The sequence below is a fragment of the Odocoileus virginianus genome, chromosome 1 (genome assembly GCF_023699985.2).
Source record: "Odocoileus virginianus isolate 20LAN1187 ecotype Illinois chromosome 1, Ovbor_1.2, whole genome shotgun sequence".
NCBI classification, from domain to species: Eukaryota; Metazoa; Chordata; class Mammalia; order Artiodactyla; family Cervidae; genus Odocoileus; species Odocoileus virginianus.
This window is the reverse complement of record NC_069674.1, coordinates 8,815,376-8,834,519: the sequence shown is the minus strand read 5'-3', so window position 1 is coordinate 8,834,519 and position 19,144 is coordinate 8,815,376. Positions and strand designations below refer to the sequence as shown.

Genomic DNA, 19,144 nt, shown 5'->3' with positions numbered 1-19,144 from the left:
TCTGCACTGTCTTCTAAGCCACCAATTCTGCCACATCAGCATAAGGGTTATCTTTCCAAGATGCAAATCTGGTCCTACACGTTCCCCTTAGGATACCATCACTTCACACTTAGACCTGTATCTTCCATATGAAGCAGTAGACTCTTCATCTTCCAATTCAAACCCTTTCAGGACTCGTGAACCTTATATTGGAGAAGGCAATGGCAGCCCATTCCAATCCTCTTGCCTGGAAAATCCCATGGATGGAAGAGCCCAGTGGGCTGCCGCCTATGGGGTCGCACAGAGTCAGATACGACTGAAGCGACTTAGCAGCAGCAGAACCTTATATATCAAACTCATGCAGAACTACTGAGCTCTTTAAGGAAACTGCATATGCTCTTCCCCTATCTGTCTGGATTTTTCTTAATCTTAATTTTCTTTTAATAAAGAAGCTCATCTATTAGTTCTTTAATAAAACTCACCTCTGTTCCTCAATAGTCCCACTTTCTTGGTACAATGACATGGGTGTAGAAGATATTTCGGTGAATGCCAGTTGATATCAGACATTTCATAGTAATTTATCAAATTCACTTTTTTTTCAGATCTATGGGATAACTCTTACCAATAATCTTAAGATGTTTTTTTTCTTCTTTGGTTTGGCCAGTTTTTTTCTATTTCTTTTCTTATTTATAGTAAAAAGATTTTCTGTAGAAAATATTTTGAAATATAGATTATTTGAGAGATAGGAAAGCTGATAGCTCAGTTGGTAGAGAACCAGCCTGCAGTGCAGAAGACCCCAGTTCGATTCCTGAGTTGGGAAGATCCCCTGGAGGAGGGAAAGGCTACCCACTCTCGTATTCTGGCCTGGGGAATTCCTCCAACTGTTAACTCCTTGGGGTAGCAGAGTCAGACAAGAATGAGCGACTTTCACTTTCTTTCTTTCATTTCAAGGCCAACAGGGGTATCTTGAAATATGGTATGTTGATAGGAAATTTAAGGTATAGTAAGGCCAGCATATCAGGAAACAACTGTTATTGAAAAGGTAGTTTATTATTAAAGTTCTGAGGAGGAGAGGGCAGGTCCACCCTGGGGGGATGGGGAGGGCAGAGAGGGAGAGGGGAGGACGGGAAAAACCCTTCACTGTGGTTTCCACAGGAAGGAATGGGTGAGGCCAAGTAAGCTGGTTAAGGATTGGCTAGTTTGAATAATTTCAGAGGCTCTGGGACAGGGAGCCTGTCCCTGGTGGTTTGATTCCTGACCCTGGAGTGATTAGGGCAGGTAAATAGTGGCCTGGAGGGTGAGAGCCAGAGAGAGGAGATAGCTAGGCGTGGACTCTTGACTGGTTGGTTTGTATTTGGAGAACATCCTTAGGAACTGGCTCACTCTGGGAGTCATCAGCAAGGCCCCGCAGGTCAACACATCAACATACAGAAAACGGAAGTGAGTGAGTGAAGTCGCTCAGTCGTGTCCGACTCTTTGTGACACCATGGACTGTAGCCTACCAGGTTCCTCCGTCCATGGGGCTTTCTAGGCAAGAACTAGAGTGTGTTGCCACTCCCTTCTCCAGGAGATCTTCCCTACCCGGGGATTGAACCTGGGTCTCCCACATTGCAGGCAGACGCCTTACCGTCTGAGCCACCGGGGAAGTTACGGAAAACAGAAGAGATGGTTAATACTGAGGGGAAAGCGGAAGCTCTGAGAAGTTTCCAGGATGTGACACCTCTGTCACCGTTCCCCTCATATTTATACGGATTGTCTGTCTTTTCCTAAGCAAAGAAAACAGTGCTTCAAAGCACATTGCTAAATCAACTTACCATCCCTTAGCCAATTTACTAATGAAATTTGGATCCAACACTGAAAACCGTATTTTCTTGGAACTAGAAGAAGTAAGTTTAACTGAGTAATGATTTTTTAAAAATCTGCGATAAATGTTGAGACTAATTCTTATTAAGAAACATTTTGGGGGATTTCTTGATGTCTGGTTCCTTTCTCCATTTGTGAAAGATTTATTTAGTACTTATAGTTCTAGATAGTATTTTCCTTAGCAGAAAAATAGATTGTGTATGGAGAAAAACTGTAGAGCTCTTTTCAGTAAACAGTAGTATTACCACAGAGAAGACGGGTCTAATTTGTTTGACTTTTTGATTTATAAAAATAAATAAGAATAGCTTCTATATGGATTTATTACAAATAGATTTTATGCTAATGTTTAATGCTAATTTTCATAAATTGGTTATTACCTCTGTATTATTAGATGTATCAGAACTGTGACCTTGTTCTGAAGTGGACCATTCTGATTTTCTGATGTCCTCTCTGTATGTAAATGACATTTCTCTTAAATGCATTCAGTTAAAAGGCAAATATATATATATATATACACATATATATAATATATGTATATATATATTTATACACATATATAATATATGTGTTTAAACTCATACTATAGTCAAATTTTTTAATTGTTTGCTTATTAAAAATAACTCCAGAATGAGTGTAATGAAAGCACTTCATGTTTTAAACTATTTATTTATATCAGAAATATACAATCATGGTATTGACATAAGTGCATGTCATTAAATCATATATGAGTCTGTACTCTCAGAGAACAGACTGCATTGCACCAGGTATGGTTTTGAAGGAAGGTGAGAACAGAGGAATTTGACTTTTGCATGTTGTCTCAAATATCAGTGATGCTTAAATAAGTTTAAGAAGTGTTTATCAGGATTTCCCTGACAGTTTAATGGTTTAGACAAGACGTTGTGCTTCCACTGCAGGGGTGATGGATTCGACCCCTGGTTGGGGAACTAAGATCCCACATTCCCTGTGGTGTAGCCAAACAGTAAATAAATTTTTAAAAAAGTTAAAAAGAGAGAGGTGTTTATTGTGTTAAGAAATACAAAGTAGAAGAATTCATCCAGAGGCTATACCTTAGAAAAGTTTAGTCCACAGAGGAAATCAGATCCATAAAGAGATAATTTCAGTATGAGAAGTTTTGTGATAAAATAGCTGAGGGTGATGTTTGTGTTCAGTCATGCCTGACTCTGTGACCCCATGGACCGTAGCCCGCCAGGCTCCCCTGTCTGTGGGATTTTCCAGGTGAGAATACTGGAGTGGGTTGCTATTTCCCACTCCAGGGGATCTTCCTGACTCAGGGATCGAACCCACATCTCCTGCATTGGCAAGCAGGTTCTTTACCACTGAGCCACCTGGGAAACCTCTGTGAATGAGGGCTATTGACACAAGAGAATTTGTCTAGTAGGTAAGCTTTATCTGAAGCTTAGAAGATGCTTAAATAATAACAAGCATAAACTTAATTTTGTTTTGTTCATTTTTTAATAGCTGTTCGTTGAAGGAAGGGAACTTAGCATGAGGAAAGGAAAATTAAATTAGGTGAAATTAGCAAGGGATCCCAGGAGGTTTACAAGGTGGTGCTAAAATGGGAGAGTGTTGGGAATGCAGGAACTGTATCCCTGAGGGTCTTGCAGGCCACATTGAAGAGTTTTTCAGTAGAAGAGTTTAATTTCAAAAGATCTTTTTAGCTTCTGTATGGGGGATAGGGTTAAGGGTAATAAAACTGGAGGGCGGGAGTTGCTCATTCACGATGCTAATGCAATGGACTGTATGTGGGGTGATGGGAACCTGGTGGCAGCACATGCCAAAAAGTCAGCTATATGTTTGAAAAACATGGATGAACTAATTTTCATTAGACTTGGAACTAACAGAATGTAGGTCCCCAAGACAGGGAGGAGCTACAGAAAGGCCCAGAGCTCTGTCTTGAGTCATTGTATAATGGATATAAGGCCCAGAGGAAGAATTATGTGTTGAGCAAGTGGAGTTAGACATGCCTGTAGAAAGGCCATGTGGATATCAGAGTCCAAATGTTATGGATAAATGATATCAGACACCTCTGATGTGATTGTTACTCTATCACAAGCTATCAAGCACTTAAGGGCAAAGCAACACATTTTAAAGAGAAATATTGCACAAAATGTGAGACACTGACCTTCCTGAAAGAGCCTTTACAGTTTTTATTTTGTTTTATTTTTCCCCAAATAGAAGTGATTTTTTTGAAGTCTATCTCTAGATTATTTTTCAAAGGATTTGAAGAAGGCTAGTTTGCTCCTATTACTCTAAATTAGCTGTTATTGACCTTTTGGAATCTATTAGCTATTTATTTATATTTAAACCACAGATATATTGAATGAAAAGGGCAGCAGGTTAGAAGAAGGAGATTAATCAAGTAGAAACAGTCTGCATACGTGATGAGATAGACAAGGTTCTATCCCAGTTAATGTCTGTCAGTTAGATAACACCAAGTCAAAAATAATGGCATGAATTTTTTCCCTCTGCCACAAAAAATGTAGTGTAAAATCACCGTTTTTTTTTTTCTCTAACAGTTGAAACCTTGGCTTTATTAGTATCTGTGGCACCAAAGTGAATCAGAGTGATTCTTGAAATTTATTCCATTCTTATGATTCAAATTGTTAAAGAAAAAGTTTAAAATAATAGTGTTTATTATACTTTAATGTACTGAATATAAATGAGAACATGCAATCATTCAACAAATACTTAATGAATATAGACTAAGGCACTGTTCTAAGTACTGAGCTTTTTTTGTTGTTATTCAGCTGCCAAGTCGTGTCCGATTCTCTGCAACCCCATGGACTGCATTCCAGACTTCCTTGTCCTTCACTGTCTCCCAGAGTTTGCTCAAACTCATGTCCACTGAGTTGGTGATGCTACCCAACCATCTCATCCTCTGTTACCGCCATTCTCCTCCAACCCTTAAATCTTTCCCAGCATCAGGATCTTTTCCCAGAAGTGAGCCTTTCCAAATAATATGTTAGGTAGAAATAAATGCTATGAAGAAGAAGGGTTGTGAATGAATATAGAGATGAAGATGGTGACATGGTATTTTGCAGAGAAAGGTAAACATATCTAGAATGTTGACAACTGATTTTAAACAGAGACAAAGAATATGTAGATTTGCATCTATGTAAAAGCTAGCAAAACTTAGCAAATTCCAACTTATAGTGATTTTCAACTTTAGTTTCAGAGATGTATTTCAAACTCTTGAATGTCACTTGGGTATTTATTTATATACATTACATAATAGATTTCATAGTAACTCATTAACATGCATTCTACTGATATCTTTAAGCAATTAAAGTGCTTTAAGCATTTTGGAAATGGAAAGTAAGGAAATAATTATTCCAGTGCTTAGGAATCTCACTGCAAGAATGTTCATTTTAGAAATGTTGAATTTGTAGAAAACCACAGATAACTTAGATGTACAAAAAGTATTTTGCTATCTATGTAGTGTGACTGTAACTAATTTAAATTGACTTATTTTTGTATTTTATATGACATAAATTTTTACAGTGAGTACATATTAATTTCATGATAATGAAACAAAAATTGCTTTCAAATATTAAACCCTTATGCATTACCGCATAAATAAATATTAACAAACACTTCAATGTATTTAAGTAGTAATCAGTAATCACTTAAATACATATTAGCAATTATTATTATGGTCTTTAAAAATTGCTGTTTATGCAAAAACATTTGATTAAAATGAAAAAAGCTTCAAAATCATTGTAAATCTTTATGAAATAGATAACTCAAGAACATTTTGTGAGTTTTTACCCTTTTTCATTGAATAGTTTATTTATTTTGTGGAAGAATAGATCATATAGATGATGACAACTGTGTTTATTTGTAGAAAATTTATTGTGTACAAAGTCAAAAAAGAAATAGCTGCAAGCTTCTCAGTGCCATGCTATAATAAAAGAAATGGTGGTTCCTTGGGAAAATGGCTGATGGTAGGTAGGTCTGGGGCAGAAAAAATGCAAGATGAGCTGAGGGCATCATATAGTGGCAGAAAGAGAGAAGAGAAAGGAGAAAGCAAGAGGATGAGGAGGACTCAGAGGAGGAGGAAGAGGTGGGGAGGGGGAGAGGAGGGGGAGGGAGGGGGCTGAGGTGTAAGAAGAAGAGAAGGAAGGGGAAGGCGTAGGAAGGGCAGGAGGAGGCCACAGGGGCTAATCCTGATGCACAAAGGAGCCAACCTCAAAGAGTTCGCAGTGGCTACAAATATGGGGCCATTTGAGCAAGTATTGAATGAAAGTCAAAGGAGAAATAAAGATGCATAGTCCCATAATTATATAAATATATGATTGAATGATTTGAATTATTGTTGTCAATTGCTAGTAAGTCATGTCTGACTCTTTCTGACCCCAGGGACTGCTGCATACCAGGCTTCCCTGTCCTTCACTATCTCCTGGAGTTTGCTTAAACTCGTGTCCATTGAGTCGGTGATGCCAGCCAACCATCTCATCCTCTATCACCCTCCTCTCTTCTTGCCCTCAATTTTTCCCAGCATCAGGATCTTTCCTAGTGGAGACAGCTCTTCACATCAGATGGCCAAAGTGTTGGAATGAATGAATAGATGTGAGAAATCCTCCTTACAGAAGAATTCTAAGTAACATATGTAGATACTCCCCACTTAGGAGGTAGAACTTAATTCCCTTCACCTTAAACATAGGCCGGACTTGGTGATGTGCTTCTGCAGAATGAAGTATGGGAAGGGGAAAGTAGTCACTTTACAGTCAGGAAGCACGGCAGACGTCCCCTTGATCAATATCACTACTGGAAAGTCATGTTGCCATTGTGCCTCCCCGGATAGGGAGTGATGAAGACACGCCAACTCTGAGCTGTTTTCACTGAACAAGACCAGTCTTGTCCTAAGAAAACTACAGACCAAGCCTGACTGAGAAGGATTCTACAAAATATAACCTGACCAGTACTCTTCTAAAGTGTCTAAGTTGTGAAAGACTGAGGAAACATCACAGATTGGAGGAGTTTCAGGAAAATAAGTGATGTGAGAGCTGAACCATAAAGAAGGCTGAGTGCCAAAGAATTGATGTTCTCGAATTGTGCTGGAGAAGATTCTTGAGTCCCTTGGACAGCAAGGGGGTCAAACGAGTCAACCCTAAAGGACATCAACCCTGAATATTCACTGGAAGGACTGATGCTGAAGCTGAAGCTCCAATATGTTGGCCACCTGATGCGAAGAGACAACTCATGACCCTGAGTTGGGAAAAGACCCTGATGCTGGGAAAGATTGAAGGCATTAGAAGAATGTGGCAACAGAGAATGAGATGGTTGGATGGCATCACCGACTCAGTGGACATGAGTTTGAGCAAACTCCGGGAGATGGTGAAGGACAAGAAAGCCTGGTGTGCTGCAGTCCATGGGGTTGCAAAGAGTCAGACACTACTTTTGATGATATCAAAAATGAAATGTGAGATCCTGGACTGGATCCTAGAATAGGAAAAGCAAGCAAACAAATTTGTGACAACTGGCGAAATCCAAATATAGTCTATATTTCAGTGAATAATGATATACCTAACTTATGTCTAGGGGCTTCTCCAGTGGCTGAGTCATAAAGAATCCACCTATGATGCAGGAGATGTGGGTTTGGTGCCTGAGTCAGGAAGATCCCCTTGAGAAGGAAATGGCAACCCACTCCAGTATTCTTGCCTGGGCAATCTGGTGAACAGAGGAGCCTGGTAGGCTACAGGCCATGGGGTCGACTAAACCACAACAACCAAGTTATGTCTTAGACTTCACAAATGTACTCAGTTATATAAAATGTTAATGTCAGAGGAAGTTGGGTGGAGAGTGTGTAGGAACTCATCACTGTATCTTTGCAACTTTTCTTTAAATCAGAAATTATTCTAAAATAAAAAGTGTATTAAAAAGAAAACTGTAAAACAGATTCTCACTGAAGAAATCAGACATCCACATGATCATATACTTTTAGCTAATTAAAATCCTGATTTGGAAGAAAACAATGAGATTAAAAAAAGCCCAAAAACATAGTGTTCATTAACAAAACTATATGAACTATGATCCTTCTGTGTATCTAATTGTCACCCACCAAGCTCCTCTGTCTATGGGATTTTCCAGGCAAGAATACTGGAGTGGGTTGCCATTTCCTTGTCCAAATTGCACATATACACATTAAAATAATAAGAAATGTAAGTGGTTATTTCATGAAAATAGTATTGTCCTTTTATTTTTCTTGTTTAAACCTTCCTATTATTCTCAGCTTTCTATAAGGAAATATTTAAGAGAAAACAGGAAAACAAAAGTATTTCCTAAGTATTTATTTGTTTATTTTGTGGTGCTGTATACAAATACATTTTAATTTTTTCAAATAAATAAAATAAATTATGTTTCAAATTACATACATTCTTTCTTATTGTAAGTACCTTGCTGCATAAAGATCATTAAAATATATTAATTTACTAAAACGTCCAGGTTTCCACATTGCCAGAAACACATTTTGAACCATAATTGAATGAAACTACATCCTCCTTTCTCTTTCCCTTCCCCGCCCTCTCTCTAAATACACACACACGCGCGTGTGCGTGCACACACACACACTTGTATATGGAATAATATATAGATCATTTCATACATAAGATAGAAAGAGAGATAGATAAAATCTAGAAAGATGCACCAGACTGTTACCCAGTTAACACTGCTGATCTCTTGTTTTGGGGATTCACTTTCTACATTCTGTGGAAATGTATTGTTTAATTTCTTATTGTTTAAGAATATTGTTTAATTTCTTTTTAACAATAAACATATATTACATTTGTAGTAAAAATTAGCAAGGGCATTTTTTAAAATTATGAAATCTTTAGATGAAAAAAACCTTTCCAAAATATCTCATCTGAGTGTCTACAAACTCAGAGAAACTAAAGGGTAAGTAACAATGGAATAACAAAGAAAAAGCTTCTCTACTATGATGATTTGATGACTTGGGCACACTCCAACCTCTCTGAGTTATTGTTAGAAACAAAATCATGGACGCACTCTGATTTTGCATTCCCTTTTTGACTAGCCATATTGTAGTTCAGATTGCTTAAACAGCTCAACCACACATTTAATCACAGCAGAGAAAACTTTATTCTAAGGAGTGGAAAGCAATCAGGGAAATAGGGGGGAAAATGTGGCTTGTCCCAGAATAAACACAATGTATTATTAGCTGTCAAATGAAATTGTAATGTATGTTGTAGAAAAAAGAACTAAACTCTGATAGATTTTTACAATATCTCAGAGTCTCTTAAAAGTGTATGGTGTATGTTTATGTATAAATTATATACCATAGATTACTTCTAGGAATTTGTAGTTTCAAAGCCAACTCTGAGTTCACATCCATGTGCTAACCTTGTGCAAGCATTTAACCCATTCCTGGAAGAACAGCTTGGATGTGGTAAGGTGAGAGACCTGGCTCAGAGCACTAGGAGTTTTTCAGTTGACCACTGACCTCCTGTAAGATGAGATTTGATCCTCATGAATAACATGTCTTCATGTTTTCGTTAATATCCTAGGACTGTCTGAAGAAAGAAACCATGCTTGTCCTTCCTGTCACTTTTTCATTTGCATAACACTAAGGAAGAAAGGCATCAACATTTGTATAAATCACTATTCTGTGCCCAAAACTGAATGTAGATTTCGAGTTAGGAGAAAACGTAGGAGGGGTGAATTCCTTCCTCTGTCTAAGTTCTGGGAACATTTACTTCCTAAGAGATGAACGGGGAATGTTTGTTGTCAATTAATATATATTGGAGGTATATAAAATGATGATGTGTCTGTAACTCAACTGTCACTGATATGAAACTGACTGCAGAATTACTTTCTGGGATTTAGAATTTACTCCCTCCTTCTGACTTTTTTGTTTATGCACTTTGCAAGACAAAAAGCAATTTCTGCCAACTGCTGAATTATAAATTCAACCTGGGATCTGATCATCAGATTCCACTTTTTCTCTGTTTTATCTCTCATCACAGATGATAAAGATAGTGCAATTGGAATTCAGCTGTGACAGTATAGATGATTAAGCTAAAATCTAATTGGCTTTGCAGTGTTAGCAGAAGCCAAAATTTAATGTCTGCTTTTTTTCCTCCATAGTAAAATAAACCTCTGTGATTCACAGTCTCAGAACAGAATTCCGTTGATTAAGAAAGTCTTTTTATGACTGTATATAGTCTTATAGTAAATAATTGACTGTGAGAATTAAAACAAAGTTCAAAGTTATGTTTTTCCTTGTGAACTTTGTAGAATGCAATGATTCTCTGAACTGTCACTTAAAGACATAAATGTTTTTGCTAACACGATATATTTTTAAAATATTCAAAGTCTATTGATTTGAAGGATAAACTTAAAGATACTTTTAAGCAATATTTGAAATAAGTGTATTCATGACAATTCACTTTATAGCATTAGTTAAGAGCAAAACTTAAACTGACAAATACTGCACAGAAAAGAGAGTGAATACACCTCTGCACCTTCACCACCATGATGTAGCAAGGTCTTGTTACTGTTACCAGGATCCAAAATATCCCCCAGGATGATTGAAGCTAACAAGAGAACTAGGATGTGTGATGAGAAGATATTTATGTCAGGTTTTCAACTTGCTGTTACTTTTCCTCCAATGTTTCTCTTTGGGTTCTTTGGTGCAATCTTACCCCAAACTAGAGTCAGGCTTCATCCTGGCTTATAATCCTGAGATAATTAGAGCTATTGAATGTGAAGAGGAGCCTGGTGGGCTGCTGTCCATGTGGTCAGAAAGAGCTGGACACAACTGAACACACACACCATCATCATTTTTAGAGCCAATGTGACTCGGTTTTCTAGAACTTAATACTAAAACCTAAAAGTATTTTTATTGAAAAAAGGTCTGTTTAGGGTGACTAAGATTCTATTTGTACTTAAATTTGATCTGAATGATTATAGTTTATCACTGACCAATTCTGTGGGTTGGCCACGCACGAACCAACAGTGCATAATAAATGAGATCATTTCATTTTCTATTTCTGGTGTGAATAAGAAACAGTTACTATACTATTGACCACCATCCTCTGTTTCTGAGGGTGGGGAAAAGTTGTTCATATTTTGTAAAAGTTTATATAATTTCATGTTTCAATGAAATTCCCTAAGATCAAACTACAACTACTCATAGCATAGATTAGATTTGGGTTCTTCTAATCACATATGGGTGAGACTGTCTTTTTTCAGAGTAGTTGATAACATGGGCAACACACTTCTCTATTGGAAAGGCAAGGAGTTAATAAGGAATTTGAAACAGACATGAACCCTAAGAGTAAGGGATAAAGCAAGTTAAAGTTCAATTCACTATAAACTCTAGGTACTAGCACTAAGTTTACTGAAATTGTAGAATATATTAAAAAAAAATTAGAAAATGAGTATACCACAAACTCTGCCTTCTAAGATCCTTTATTATTATGTCATAGAAAATAAAATTTGTTGGCAAAATCTGTATTTAAAATCATGAACACTTAGCCTCGTTTAAGAAGGAAAATATTAAAATCTCATACTATTTCAGGGATTAACATTTTTACATTTTCAGGTAAACTCCAAATTTCTAAGTCAAATTTTTGACGCATATAAGTCATTGATGGAACTTGTTATTAGTATTACAGTTGAAGAAAGAATTTTAAATTGTTAAGGGTTTTCTATCATCATTCTTTACAAGTCCTTTCCATACAATCCACTTTAGGACACAGAATAAAACAAAAATAGAAAGGGAAGGAGAACCCAGGACTAAAGAGTTTTCAAGAAAAAACCTTTTTTGTCATTTATTCAGCGGGGACACTGATTGGAAGAAGATATACTTCACACTGAAGGTCAACGTACAATAGCAAAACTAAAATGTTATTTATTTCTTCTTTTAGGGGCTGATGTTATCAACTTCGATGGCCATGTTGTGTTACCATATAGGTTCAGAAACAAGAAGATGAAAACACTGAAAGATGTCATTGCCTTGAAATTTAAAACCTCTGAAAGTGAAGGGGTAATCTTGCACGGGGAAGGACAGCAAGGGGATTATATTACTTTGGAACTCAAAAAAGCCAAGCTGGTCTTCAGTTTAAACCTAGGTATGTTCTGACTTTTGACACCTTCCATTTATTGGTATCTCTGTTAGTTAAATGCTAATGGTCTTTAATCCTTAAAATGTAAATTATACAAAGAGTTCACATTATGTTGTCAATTCATTTTTAATTCATAGTGTTTGATATACATTTATATACATACTCATTCATAAATGTGTATTAAACACCTCTTCTATGCAGGTACCATACTAGCATCTGGGATACAGCTGGACACTGCATGATTTATTATTTTAAAAGAACTAAATCAGAAGAAATGGCCTCAAATAGTGATGAGTAATATGAAATCAACTAAATAAGGTTGATATGATAAAGGATACTATGTAGGCAAGAGGGGTAAATATTAGAATATGTAATGAGGAAAGTCCTCTCCAAGAAGATATTCTTGATGAGGTTTCAGTGATGACAAAAACAAGCCCTGAAAATATCTGGGACAAAGCAGTTGAGAAAGATTCATGAGAGACTAAGACCCGGAACAGGTCATCCTGCCCAAGGAACAGGATGAGGAGGCTAGTGTAGGTATTCATAGGATAGGAGATGAAATTAGATGTTATTTTAAGAATGGGAAGCTGTTGGTAGACTTTAAACTATATGGCCTCATGATCTTATTTTTAGAAATGTACTGAGACTTCTGTAAGAGAAAATGCTTGCATGAACATGAGAGTTAAAGCTGGACTTCTTCCTGGTGTAACTGAGATATGGCCACTGCTTGCAGAAGGTGGCTTTCCAGGGAGATAAAGAAAAAGAGAGTCACTTGGGAGATGGTTTTGGTTGTAAAGTTAGTATGGTTTGTAATTAATTGAGTATGGAGTAAAAAAGAAAGGGAACATAGAAAGAATAACCCTAGAGTTCCAAATAGACATTTGTACCATTTTTAGAAATACAGAAAGCCTTGTTTTCTCTTCAGTTTCTTCTAACGGAGGAGTACTAATTCCTTCCAATAGAGGAAGTCTAGAGATCTGTTGGATTGGAGAAGGAAATGGCAACCCACTCCAGTGTTCTTGCCTGGAGAATCCCAGGGACAGGGAGCCTGGTGGGCTGTCGTCTATGGGGTCGCACAGAGTCGGACACGACTGAAGCGACTCAGCAGCAGCAGCAGCAGAGATCTGTTGGAACATGGTGCATTTTAGGGGCCTGTTAGTCATCAAAGTTGAGCATCTATTAGGGAGGTCCATGTGTGGTATTGACAGGACAAGGTGCTACGTGGAGCCTCAGGAGAAGAGACAGTGAATAGGAGAAAATATGAGTATATGGCATCACAGAGACCAGGGAAGGAGAAGAGGCTGTCCTCTATGGTCTACTGTGTGGAGGTCACTTAAAATGTCACTTAAAACAGAAAAGTGAGGTCACTGGCAACATAGTGGTTACTGTTGATCTCCTCTCACTAAAATAGAAAGAACAGTAGTTTTATTGTCATCAGTTAAGAAAAGATAAAAAGGGTGCAAATGAATATTTGAAGTATAATCAACGAGAAATGAAGGAATCAGAGAAATAATATGCTGATTAGAGAATGAGATGAAACTCAAAGAAGGAGTTACTATTTTGTTTTGGGCTTCTGTTGTTGTTTCTAAGTGGACAAGCCTAATAAATGTTTGTATTTTGATAATGTAGTTAAGATTTACTTAAAACTAAAGGGAAGGTCCACAAGACAGATACTGACATTCGGAGTTACAATTTATGCAAATCAATAATATATCTATCCTCTTCTTGCTGGCCTAACATTTTCAGAATTTATTCAAGAGTTGTTTGAAGGGCATCATATATTCCATATTTTTATGTTTAGTGATTTTAGGATTCTATAAAGATTTTGTGATCTAAATTATATCAATAACTAAAACTTGCATGTTAAATGCATCCCAATGGAAAGCTAGAAAACTGAAAATTAGAACACAAAGAGATCCTGCCTATTTGATTTTCTTATCAACATGGTTCTAACTTTCTTAAATATGGCTTGTTTCCCATATATTAACTTTTATTACTTTGAAAATCAGTAGTATACTAAAAAATACAAATTCAGTTAGTTTTTTTTAATTGATAATACTTAATATAGTGTCTACAAAGATTATTCTTCGTTATAAAACATTTCACATTCAAAATCTTATCTGATAGAAAAAATAGTTTCCATAACAAGAAAACTATCCAAAAAAGCTGATTTTAAAATTATACAAAAATATTTAAATTTTTATATTAAAATCATAAAATGAAAATGCATGCCAAAACCTAGGAAAATTCAAATAGAGAAGTTTAATGTCATTCTTGAATGAAAATTCATTCTACTCTATAACTGTACTAAGATTTTACAAGAAAATATTGGCAAAAAATGTAAGGAAAACTCATTGCAGAAAAATTATAGTCTATGAACACCAAATGCTTAATCAAGCTATCTATGAAAGATATATACAATAAAATAATGATTCCAATTTTTTCAAGCAAGTAAATAATTTTAAAAATGATAGTATCTGTATTGGTGTGTTATGCAATAAAAAGGATTCTTTGTACTGTCCTAAAGATATTTCAAGAAAACAAATTTAATAATATATCTTCAGATATTTTTATTTTCTATATATTTCAATTCAGTAATCATAAAGAAATAATAAGAAACAGCTCTAGAATTTCTGTCCTGTCCAAGAATGTATACTTTGCAATATTAGTTACAGTAACAAATGTTGAAAGAAAAAAGCTTCACGCATAGAAATACATTGGTATGTGTTTAAAATATCTGTGAATAATTTGGGGAATATTGTACAGCATTAAATTAAAACAGTAGGCAAACTATAAATGTTAAATCAATATTTTATATGTATATTAATTATATGATTTTATGTGTATAATTTTAAAAAAATGTCTGGAGGAACTCGACCACACTATTTTTAGTGGTGGAAATGAGTGATTGATGATTTACATATTAATTCTTTATAAAATTGGATCATATCTAAGGTAATTTATTTTTTCAAACTTTTCTCCTTTTTTTTTTTTTTTAAGTGAAAGACACAGAGTACCCTTTAAAAGTCATTGGGCCTTGTAAGAGTGAGATGTTACTCTTCTGAAACAAGAACTGATCATATGGCCTCACACAAATAGATCATTACCATGTCATTGGAAAGCAGTTTATGTAGAGTATTGTTGACAAATTTATGACAGCCCATGGAAACACATCCACTCAAACCACTCTCACTTTCAATGCTATTTCCTTAATACAGGCACATCTAGCTACTGCTTAGTTTTCTAGTCTAAATATTTAATATAATAAAACTGAATGTATTCTTTTACTTAAATTTATTCTTTCTTTTCTTTCTTCCTCTCCCATCCCTACATACGAACACAGTCACAATCACAGTCACAGGGAAACATTTGATTTCATCACCAAAAGGAAAAAAAAATTCATATAGGAGATCCATAGAAAATGTCAGGTATAGGTATATTAGCATCATAAGTGTGAAAAAAGGAAATAATTCTTCAGTCAATCATGTGTTTATTTTCTTTCTATTATGCTATTTATTATGAAGCAATAGTTTATTTTATAGCATTTAGTTTTGCCTGACCATAAAAAGCAATGCTTGATTAGACAAAATGGAAAATGGTATAAAATATGTAAACAGCATCCAGAGATGACCTTAATAAATATTTCAGACTCTCACAACCTTCCACTCTTATTTATAGTCCTGTTGCTATGGAGATCTTATTTCAAAACGGAACTAATGCTACATATGTAATTTTGCAGATTTTTATTTTAAAGTATAACTTGAGTAAAGTTTCCATGGCATTAAATATTATGTTGTACTTAAGATTATGGCTTTAGGAATCAGAAAACATTTGTCATCTTGTATTTTCTTGACCAATTATAATAATAACAACAACAACAATAATAAAAATTAACAGGTAACTTTTAATGAACATTCACTGTATGTCAGGAAATAAGTTCTTTGCTTGTACGGATAAATTTAATCCTTACAGCAACTTTGAAAAGCAGGTACTATTATTTTTCCCTTTTTACATATGACCAAAGAGAGGCTCAGAGAGAGGTCGCCTTGGCCAGGATCATGGAGCAAGCCAGTGATGGAACAGCATCAGAATCAAAGGACTCTGACTCCAGAGTCCACGGGGCACTGACTTCATAAGGAATATACCAAACTTAGCAGAATTCGTGGCTCAGTAATTGAAAAAAAAAAAATAAAGCTCGTGGTTTTTAAGGGAACAGAGGTTTTTCCATCTTTAATAGCTTTTATGTAGTTTGAATATGCAACTGTTTTTAAGTATCATTCCATAATGGTTGTCCCATGTAAACTGCAATAGACAGAGATGCCGTAAAACGTCCGCCCATAGAGTTCTGGTGTCTTTACCTGGTTCCTTTTCCATTCACGTGATTCAGGAAGCAACCAGCTTGGCCCCATATACGGCCACACGTCCGTGATGACAGGAAGTCTGCTGGACGACCACCACTGGCATTCTGTGGCTATCGAGCGCCAGGGCCGGAGCATCAACCTCACCCTGGACAGAAGCACACAGCACTTCCGCACCAACGGGGAGTTCGACTACCTGGATTTGGACTATGAGGTAAACGTGAGCATGTGTTCTTGGTCATGCGTCAGGTGGCTGCTTCAGTTTCATGCTGTCTTGTTGAATTATTGTTAATTATATCCCTTCATATACCATTTTCGTTTTATTCTCCAAAGAAAGCTTACGGCTTCACAACTGAATTTATTAATATAGGTCATTTTATTAAAATTTAAATTGTTAATGGGTTATTGAAATATTTTTTAAAACTTGGAACCAAAGTAGCATATATTTGAAGAAAAGGACCATTTACTATGTTATCAGAGCCATTTAACAAAACCAGACTAAATTAAGTTATAATCTTTCTATTGGTAATTATAAATTGCTGGTTCTTGATAATATACAGTTTGTTATGTACATGATTGCCTAATATTTATTAGAAAACATTGCATAAGAAATCCTACATTAAATAATTTATAAATTCATGACTATAGATAGTTCCTTTGGCAAGTTCTATTTTCTCAGATATAAATTTCATAAAATAAATAAAAATACAGACTATTTTAAAGAGATTGTTCATAAATAAAAGGATATTTTTTACCTTCCAAATGACTAAAGGTTAAAAATATTGGTCTGGTAAAAATATATATTCTCATAATACACTGAGAGGCATATAAGGTTTTTTAAAAATAATTTTTTGGAGAGCAATTTAACTGTAAAGTGTCCATTAAAAATGTTAATCATAAGTAGGAATAAAAGTTCTGTAAAAACAGGTTCATCACTGGGGCACCCCTATGATTTTGCTGTGTCATTTCAATGTGCCTTGGTCCCAGTGTTGAAATTACACATGTATATATACACATATATGTGTGCTATTGATTGCTGTTGTTCAGTTGCTAAGTAATGTCGAGCTCTTTCAACCCCATGGACTGCAGCATGCCAAACATCCCTGTCCTTCACTATCTTCTGGAATTTTTTCAAACTCATGTCCATTGAATCAGTGATATTATTGATATCCACCCATAAATCTTTTAGAACGTAAAATGTATTTGTCATAAAATAGTATGTGAAAAGTCAGGATTTACAACTATATTTTTTATTTTCCTTTTATGTTTAAATAGTTTCTAATCTAAATTTTCTGTGATATGAATATATTACATATATTTCTAAACAGAAATTTAGAATGGAATATGCAATGTAAACTTTAATATAGAGACTTTATTGACATTAAAATAAATGTAAGGTTATCAGGAAGTAATTACCCCTCCAAAAACATCTCTTTAAAGTGAAAATGATTGTTCAACAGCAAAGAATGTGAAAATTCCCCAAATTCCTATCTTCTCTAAATTAGTATTAATCTTGGCTAATGTGACCTATCTCCTACTGTCTGAGAGAATTTAAAGGTGAATTATTCATTCTCCATTAATAAACTTTGAAGTACCCTAGAAGAGGTGAGAAATCCTAAAACATTAGCAACAGGCAAACACAATTTCAATTTTAAAAAAACAGAATTAAAAATTTGGGATCATAGTCCCTGTTGAGTTTGCAGTGAAATCTATGAATATTCATACACACACAATGCCTCCTATATGGTCAGCAGTTTCATCAACACTTCAGAGCCCTTCTAGATAGAATACCACGTTTGAGAACCTCACCTGTGGACTGAAATGCCTGAAACATATTTGTCAGGGAGACGTAGAAAGAAATTTAAATTGACTAAAAAAGAGTCAGGAGAGACACAACTTACTTCTCTTTGTAGAGCTACTGCCTGATTACTTTCCTTAGATACTGCAATTATCGGCAGACAGTGCACATGAAAATGCTTGGGTCTACCTTTGTATCTCAACGTGTTGCGATTTTGGAGAGAATCAAGTGTGTGAGCTCAAATTGGAGCCATTAAGCCTGGCTTTAAATCGCTTTTTGCCCCTTCCTGGTTGTGTGACACTGGACGAATCATATTCCCTTTCCATAAAGTGAAATTAGCACATGGCTTGTTAGAGAGGAGGCAACAGGGAATAACAGATATTACCACATATTATCAGTTATAATTAATTAGACTGCATATAACAGACACGTGTATTCCTTTCACCTAAAAGGGGCCTGTAGGCAGGTAACCCTGGGCTCATAAGGCAGCATCGTGATGGTTAGGACCCCAGTCTCCTTTTATTCCACTGCTACTCCATCCCCTCTGCAACTCACCAAAGTTGACTCCTCACTTTCCATTTTGCATTCCAGACAGTAGAGTCACACACAACCTTTTGGCTTAAATCTCATGAGACCAAATCTTGTTCAAAGAGGTTGGTAAATGCCATATATTGGCTGGGGAGCATGTGCTCAGCTGAAAAACGGTATTATTTTCTTAAAGATGGTGGGAGAAAAGACACTCAAAAGTGTCTGGTAAGCCCTGTCTCACTTTGGAAACTCTTGGCAGCTAACAAAATGGTCAGTGCATTTCTTTTTTAGAGTCGAGGTTGTCACTGAACAACAGTGTCATTAGTAAGGCAATAATGTGAGTCTATATTAATATCTGATTATTAATCTAATAACCGCAGCTTTTTTTTTTAACATGAGAATGATGACAGTATTTGAAAATATTTTATTGATGAAGACATATAACAAGAAAGAAGTGACCACCTAATACCAAATGATGAATTACATTAGAAACTGGGAGTTGAACCCACTTC

General features: G+C 35.7%; 1 protein-coding gene across 1 annotated transcript in view; it reads left to right on the top strand.

Moving 5' to 3' along the window:
• Window positions 1-19,144, top strand: part of CNTNAP2 (contactin associated protein 2) — a 2,220,467-nt gene that overhangs the window by 943,347 nt on the left and 1,257,976 nt on the right. Inside the window, exons 6-7 of the mRNA XM_070460949.1 lie at window positions 11,751-11,954; window positions 16,336-16,520. Coding sequence (XP_070317050.1) covers window positions 11,751-11,954; window positions 16,336-16,520 — 389 coding nt within the window. The remainder of the gene's footprint in view (window positions 1-11,750; window positions 11,955-16,335; window positions 16,521-19,144) is intronic.